General features: G+C 47.0%; 1 protein-coding gene across 2 annotated transcripts in view; it reads right to left on the bottom strand.

Annotated features, from left to right (window-relative positions):
- GABRB2 (gamma-aminobutyric acid type A receptor subunit beta2) overlaps positions 1 to 5,161 on the bottom strand; it is a 263,966-nt gene extending 258,805 nt beyond the window's left edge. For both annotated transcript variants that reach the window (XM_005558446.5, XM_005558444.5), the window contains exons 1-4: positions 4,676 to 5,161; positions 3,334 to 3,562; positions 3,091 to 3,182; positions 1,988 to 2,055 (exon numbers count right to left, since the gene is read on the bottom strand). In XM_005558446.5, the coding sequence (XP_005558503.1) occupies positions 1,988 to 2,055; positions 3,091 to 3,182; positions 3,334 to 3,410 (237 nt within the window). In that variant the 5' untranslated portion in view covers positions 3,411 to 3,562; positions 4,676 to 5,161. The remainder of the gene's footprint in view (positions 1 to 1,987; positions 2,056 to 3,090; positions 3,183 to 3,333; positions 3,563 to 4,675) is intronic.
- Between the last annotated feature and the right edge of the window lie 2,790 nt (positions 5,162 to 7,951).

Consider the following 7,951-nt stretch of genomic DNA (forward strand, 5'->3'; position numbering starts at 1 on the left):
TATTTTGACTAGCAGGTCTTGGCATTGTTTCCACCTCAGATAGCTCTCCAAAATGTTGCACGTAGACAAAAAAAAAATGAATAGAACTTAAAGGAAAGAAAAATAAAAATTCTACCACTCTAAACAGTGTTAGGGTATAATACCTCTAAGTTATTAGCTAACCTATTGCAGCAACTTCTAGTCATCTCATGATTATCTCTTTGGGTTCTAAATTTTTCTTGATACATTTAACAAAATCTCATTTGGTGATGCTCTAAAGAAGGAGGTGGTGGTAAAATAAGACTTGGGACTGAGAGAAGAGCATAAAAAAAGCAAAATGCAAAAGAGAAGAGTCTGAATCAATCACGTGTAGGATGCACAGAATCACACCTGATTTCTATATTACTTTGTTTTAAACAGCATAATTTAGATTCAAATTCCTGAGACATAGGAAGGTACCCACATTAGGATATCTTTTATTTTTATGCTGAAGCTCAAAACGTAAACTGATGAAAGACCTTTCAAATTCACCAGAAGTGAATATTCATATATCTGAGAAATTAAATACTATCCCAAGAAACATTCTGTAACCACACAGATTTTCATAATGTGAGGGAAATCTATGATTCTGAAACATCCAATATTGTCTTTAGTCTGCGTTTATATTGCATGTGATACAAACTTTCCCCAAATTAGAACATGAGAAGATTCATGTCATTAAAACATTTCAGAAATAGCTGAATTCCCCTGCGTACTCATAAGGTATAAGCATAGTATTCATTTGCTTCAGAATCTTGTGAAATCTCGGGTTTATCTCTTATCATTGGACAGTGTGTAAGAACTATGCTGATTACTGAGCTTCTTCTTGTTTGAATTCTGGGAATACGGAAATTTGTATTATGTTGAGAACTAATTTCCAAGTCCTGAGGGGTGGCTTAGAAATGTTTTACATGAAAGCTTATATACTATACCCCCTTCTTTAATAATTCGTCCAATTTCTAGACAGAACTATGTCAAAACTCAACCTTCTGAAATGTGCTGGGTGCTATCAGGACTGAAAGTAACACTGGAATTTTACATTCAAATGTGGCCTATTTAGAGGGACTTTTCCAAAGCACGGGATTTTAAAAACACAGAGTAGAAAAGTCACTGGAGGAATGCCCCCAAGTATGTGGGGGCGTCTGGGACACTTGTCATTTTATTGCATGTCTGCAGTGTTCTAATATGGGCAGCAGGGGGAGCTCCTGATTGAAGCAAACCCCCCCAACACGTGTTTCCTAGTTGGGAACACAGGCTTTTTCCTCTTAGCACTTGCCCCAAGTCCAAGGAGGCAGACACTGAGGAGTACTGCTGTCAATTAACTGTACAAGCTTAAGACATGTGGTGAATGAATTGCTGAAGTGAACAGGGATGACACATGGGTCTGAGCCTACCTTTTAGAAACAGGGTGGCTAATCTTTATTTTGGTGCACAGGAGGGGTTAAAGGAAGCAGCAAGCAAAGGAGCTGGGGCAGGAATGGGGGATGGGGGCTTGCCACTAACTGTAAACAGTGATCTTTGAAAGCAACAAGTGGGCGTCAGTATTCCAGGGCCTTTATTACAGTTTTGTTTGTAAGCTATATTCTCCATTAAATGTCAAATCAAAACTCTCCCCTCTTCCCATGAGCCCACATCAAATCCAGAAAATCACTTGATGAGCTGTGTTTATTTCTGAGCCTTAGGAGATGAGGCTTCTGTAGGGGGTCTCCTGCAAGTGACTGTGTTTTACACATGAATGTGTGATGCGTTTTACTCCAAGTATCTGAACCAGGTTAAAAAAATCGTTAGGGACCAGAAAGAGCCAACTCTCTAACCTCAACACAGGGGATTCTAGGGTGAAATTCCATGCCCTCACCCCCACCTCATACACATACCCAGGCACACCCCCACCCCCAATAGCTGGCTCATTTCTCCTTCCTGTCCCCAAACGAAAGTCTGCAAAGAAGTAGTCATAAACATCAACACTCACCATATTGACTTCAGAAACCATATCGATGCTGGCAATGTCAATGTTCATTCCCACAGCCACGGGGGGACCTGCAAAGCAAGATGGCCAGCCACGTGATTTCTTTGAACTTCATTCATTCTCAGCAAGAGTTATCCCTGGGCATAAGATACTCTACCCCAAACCCCTCTGCCCTACTCACTCTCAAATTTTTCAATCCTCTGCTTTTTTGTTTAAAAAAAAAATTTTTTTAAAGTAGCAGGCACACACTTGTCTAAGAAATGCTGTATTGAATATGCACGCACGTATGTTGTGAACAAGGGATTCCAGCTCTGTCTACATATGCATATGTCTCAGCAAGTGAATGCACACAACTCACAGAAGCACAAGAATCTTTCTAGCCTAAGGGATTTTTATATTTTGCGCTGAGACCCCCTCCTCCTCAGTCTTTCCCACCCCCTTCTGTGCACAGGTTTTAACTCTTTGAGCTTCATAAGAGTCTGAAGCAATGTTAAATAAGTCTATCAGCATATCTAGTTCTGCAGGCGGAGAGAGGTTCTTCTTTCCCCTACCCTCCCTAACCCTCCCATTTTCTCCCTACCGTCCCATCCCCCAGTCCTCCCCACTTCTGTGAGGCTGGGAGGAGTGGATTATATCCAGACATGAGCCACGGTAACCATGGCCAGAAGAACTCTTCCAAAGTAGGCAGGCACAGGGGGTTAATGCCGCCTCTCAACCTACTGCCTGCACATATTGTCCTAAAAAACGTTCTTCGGTGGCCTTCTGTAAGCCTGGTTCTCTCGGCACACCGTTTACTAAACTTAAGAGGTTTGTATCTCAACAAAGCAAAGACAGGAAAGCAAAGGATTCTTAACAGTGAAGCTGAAAGATAGCAGTCACCAAATCTGAGTACACACTAAGAGGGTCTCATTGAAAGACCACGCTAGTGCTGGGTAGCAACAATCCAGCTTAAGTTTTGATCAGTTTCTCAATATGGTAAAATAGAGACACATTCAGTACACCACATGCACCCACAACTAGGGAGAGGGAAGAGAGCGCGCACAAAGCTCAAAAGACAGCTTCGGCTGTGGTTGGACTCTTTCTTATTTGCAAGGCAACCCCATTACCTCCAAAATCTGGTCTCAGACGAATGTCATAGCCTTTCAGGAGTCTATCCACCGTCTCTTTAACCAGCGACATATTACTAGGGTCATTGACACTAAAGAAAGAAATGACAATAAGCAGGCATCAATAAGGAAGCAGGCACAGCGTTTTCAGCATCGGATCCCTACTACATTTCCCTGCTCAGAGGTATGCAGACAGAACCCTTCAAAGTGAGAACGGAGAAAAGAAACGCTGGGCACACTTACCTCTGCGCACAGACAGCGGCGATTATTAAAGGGAAGGACCAAATCCCAAAGTAGCCCCTTTTCCGGACTCTCCACATCCCTTTAGTTTTTGATGGAATTGAGGGTTTCACTGAAGAGAGGAGATCCAACTTAGTCTGCCCAGTGCAGTAATTCTAATGTGAGGCGCATGCGCACGGCGTACCAAAACATCAAAGGGGAAGCGGCGGCTGCCGGGGATCGAGCAGATTTCCTTGTTTAAAAAAAAAAAAATTAAAAGGAAAAAAGGAAAAGCTCATATATGTATAATACATACATATTTGAATAATACAGAAAAGTCACCCCACAGCAGCATCCAGAATAAAATTTTTGTTGTTATCCTTTCGTTAAGACAAAATAACTACAGCGTCTGGTAAGTTTCGGTAGTTGCAGGAGGCAGTTTTGCACCTAGCGGGTTGTGGGTTTTTGGGGTGTGTGTGTGTGTGTGTGTGTGTGTGTGTGTTCTTTTAAATATGCAAAACCAGATTAGAAAATTAGAGGAGAGCAGGTGTGGGGTGCCAGCGGAAGATGGGTGCCGGTAAGCCCATTTCTGGTCTCAGCCGGACACAGGGGCAAAGGAGTTTGAACTTTATTTCCTTGGCAAATAGCATGCCCTGCCTGGGGCCAGACAGGGATGGTGGGGGGGCGGGGGATGTGCGGCGGGTGGGAGGAGCGGGGAGGGGGCGTTGGGAGTTGAAGCAGGAGGGAGGGAAAAAACCAATGGGAGGAATGCTGTGCAACCCGTTGGATTTGGGGCGGGGGGTTGGGGAGGCGGGTACAGAATAAGAAAGGCACGGAAAAATAAAAAAAGGAAGAAAGAGAGAGAAAAGAAGAATAAAATAATGGCTGGTCTCTTCTAGTAGTCAAAGAGCAAGCTTTTCTTCACTACTCACGAGCGATTTCTTTCTCCTCTCCTCACCCTTTGCCCCCTATTGCCCGAGAAGAAAACCTCGGGGTCCTGTTTTCTCGCCGTGTGACGTTCCTGACCCGATAGTCGGGGTTATTTATAGCAGGAGGGGAGGGGGGCGAGGGGAGCAGAAAGGCAACGCTGTCTCTCCAGGTTTCGGTCTGATTCTGCAGTGGGAATTATTAGTGGGCAGGGTGGGGTTTGGATGAGGGGGAGATGGGACGTGGAGGCGGGGGAGATGCGGGTGACGAGCGCCCTAGCGCAGGTGCGGGGGACTGGAGGGCGTGGGCGACGGCACAGCGCAGGAAGGGCAGGTGGCCGGGTGGGACGCGCCCCGGCCGGGACCCCGCGCCCCCTCCGCTGCGCGCACCCGCGCGCACACACGTGCAGGCGCACTCCCCTCCCGCCATCCCTCCTTACCTCGCGGGCCCGCGCTCGCCGCCCACTCCGGCCGCGTGCTGAGCTGGTGCCCCCGGCCCCTCGGCCCCTCGGCCCGGGCAGGGGACAGGGACTCCGGGCGGTTCAGGGGCTGTACCTCTGAATACAAGAAGCCCGAGCGGTCCCTAGAAGGCAGGCAAAATGAGGAAGAGCCCCCCCACCTCCGGAGGCACTGTGTTCTCCCGCGGTCTCCGCGCCACCTCGTCCTCTTCTTCCCTTCCCCGGGCCCAGGGGACTCGCACACCCAGAGGCTGCCTCTTCCCTTCCTCCCGAAGCTCAGGCCGCCTCGCCGTGGCCGCCGGGACCCGGAGGAGGCAGCAAGCTTGGGGTGGGGAATTGGGGGAGGGAGATACTCAATTCACAAAAGAAGTCTTTCCTCCGCTCTCGGGAAAGAGAGGCGCCACGGGCGGCACGAGGTGCTACGAGTCTGGGGACACAGGGCCGTCCGAAGGAACCCGAGTCCTAACCAGTGGCTCTCCGGGTACTCCTGAGTTTATCTTGGAACGGGGGAAGAGGCGGGTAGAGTAGTTGCTCCCGCCACCCCTCCCCCAACCCCACCCTGGGTGAAGAACTGGAAAGGCCGGAGCTCAAATCTCTATTCTGGACCCCAGTGCTTAGCCTGTCGATGCTGCTGCCAATCATGGTCACTATTAAGTGAGTGCCTACTGCGTGCTATAGCGCTGCATTCATTAATTCTGGCAACAGTTCTAGCGTTTAGCTATCACTTCAGTGTCCCCATTTTATAGATTTAGAAATTGGCGCACTGAAGCCAAGGAGATTGCCCAAGGTCACTCAGATGGCATGAGGTGAGACCAGGGTTGGATTTCAGAGTCAGCGTTCCTAACCGGTGAACTAGACAGCCGAGATTCCGGAGTCTCCTGAGTCAGCGACCTTGCCCGCTGCCAGTGTTTTGCTGCGGCGGGTCAAGCTCCCGGCGCCCGCGGAGCCCGTGGCGGCTGCGGGTGGAGTTGCGCGCGGACCGCACCAGCTAGCCCCGGCCACTGCCTGCGGAGAGGAGGGGTCACCGGCCCGCAGAGTTGGCGGCAGGTGGCGGGTGTAGCTCCACAGGTTTGCGGTCCCCGCAGCCCTTGGGGGCTTCTCAGGGTCCGGTTCCGTGCTGCACTCTTGACCCACTTACCTTCTGATAACCTTTCCCCTCCCCCACATTGGTCAGAGGGTCATTTGGGGGCAGCTTGTGGGGATGACTCCAGGGGAAGTGTGGAGGCGGGAGGGCTGTGAAAGGGGGGAATCCGACAGTTCCTCTAGGTTGGATGATAAACAGGAAGAGAAAGCTGAGTTCCTTCACCGACCAGAGGAGTTTCTAGGTTAGGAACAGGTAAAGCCCAGCACCGTGAACACAGTGCTGATATGCCGCGCGGCGCTCTACTAGACTCCCAGGCTCATAGGAGTCCATCCAAAGACACACGAGCGCGTACTCACACACACATACACACGAGGGTGGAGGCAGGAAGGTCTGTAAGTTTCCCATCTGTAGTTACTTGGGTTTAGCGTTACCTCAGAATGTAGAACTATGGCCAAGGAAAACCGCTGATTTTCCTTTCTCTTTACTCCTATACACAGTGAGAATCCTTTGCACCAGCTGAGTAGAATGATGGGGGGGGAGTGGAGCGACGGGTGGGGGGTGGTTAGGATATTATCAGCATGATGTCCAGAAGATTCCCAAAGCAGTTTAGTCCCAAGTAACCAAATGATGAAGCCCTAAAATGTTCCCCTTCCCCTCGAACCTCTAACACATCTCAAAATAGGGTTTTCCTTCTGACCTTTAGTTACTCACGTTGTTCTTTCTGCAGCATCAGCCCCTTCTACCTAGGCTAGCTTCAGTTTGGGTTGAAAGAACAACATTCAGCAGCCAGAACAAACCACAAATACTGTCACCCATCTATAATGATGATGATAATAATAATGGCCCAGGGAGTGATGAAACAAGTTTGTATTAAAGGTCTACTATATACAGAAAATTAAGGAAGAGAGGGGCAAAGAGTTAAAACGAAAGTAGCTTGCATCTCAGCAAGTAAAACAGTGTAGTGTAAACTGAGAGCATAAAAGAACTGGAGGTGAATCTTTGGGTTCAAAACCCAGGTCAAATACTTAGTAACTTTGTAACTTAGGAAAGTCATTTAACCTCTAAGTCTCAGGTTCCTCTTCTGGAAAACTGAGAAGGAAAAGAATACCCTCTCCATTGGATTGTTCTAGAATGAAGTAAATACATGTGTAGTATATTTGGCTGTGATTAATAAATATTAGTAGTGTTTTAATGAATAAGCCATAATGAATGAACAGGAAAACAAATAAGGTTTAGTGGCACTCAGGTATAAAGACTGAATAGATATAGATTTGGTGCCAGTATTATTATTGTTATTATTTTAGATGTACTTTAAGTTCTAGGATACATGTGCAGAACGTGTAGGTTTGTTACAAAGGTATACACCTGCCACGGTGGTTTGCTGCACCCATCAACCCGTCATCTATTTTAGGTATTTCTCCTAATGCTATCCCTCCCCCAGCCCCCCAGCCCCTGACAGGCCCTGGTGTGTGATGTTCCCCTCCCTGTGTCCATGTGTTCTCATTGTTGAACATCCACTTATGAGTGAGAACATGCAGTGTTTGGTTTTCTGTTCCTGTGTTAGTTTGCTGAGAATGATGGTTTCCAGCTTCATCCATGTCCCTGCAAAGGACATGAACTCATACTTTTTTATGGCTGCATAGTTTTCCATGGTGTATATGTGCCACATTTATTGATGGGCATTTGAGTGGGTTCCAAGTTTTTGCTATTGTGAATAGTGCTGCAATAAACATACGTGTGCATGTGTCTTTATAGTAGAATGATTTATAATCCTTTGGGTATATACCCAGTAATGGGATTGCTGGGTCAAATGGTATTTCTGGTTCTAGATTATTCTAGAATCTAGAATTGCCACACTGTCTTCCAGAATGGTTGAACTAATTTACATTCCCACCAACAGTGTAAAAGCATTCCTATTCCTCCATATCCTCTCCAGCATCTGTTGTTTCCTGACTTTTTAATGATCCCCATTCTAATTGGCGTGAAATGGTGTCTCATTGTGGTTTTGATTTGCATTTCTCTAATGACCAGTGATGATGAGCTTTTTTTAATATGTTTGTTGGCTACATAAATGTCTTCTTTTGATAAGTGTCTGTTCATATCCCTTGCCTACTTTTTGATGGGGTTGTTTGTATTTTTCTGGTGAATTTGTTTAAGTTCCTTGTAGATTCTGG

This window comes from Macaca fascicularis, chromosome 6, assembly GCF_037993035.2.
Source record: "Macaca fascicularis isolate 582-1 chromosome 6, T2T-MFA8v1.1".
Lineage (NCBI taxonomy): Eukaryota > Metazoa > Chordata > Mammalia > Primates > Cercopithecidae > Macaca > Macaca fascicularis.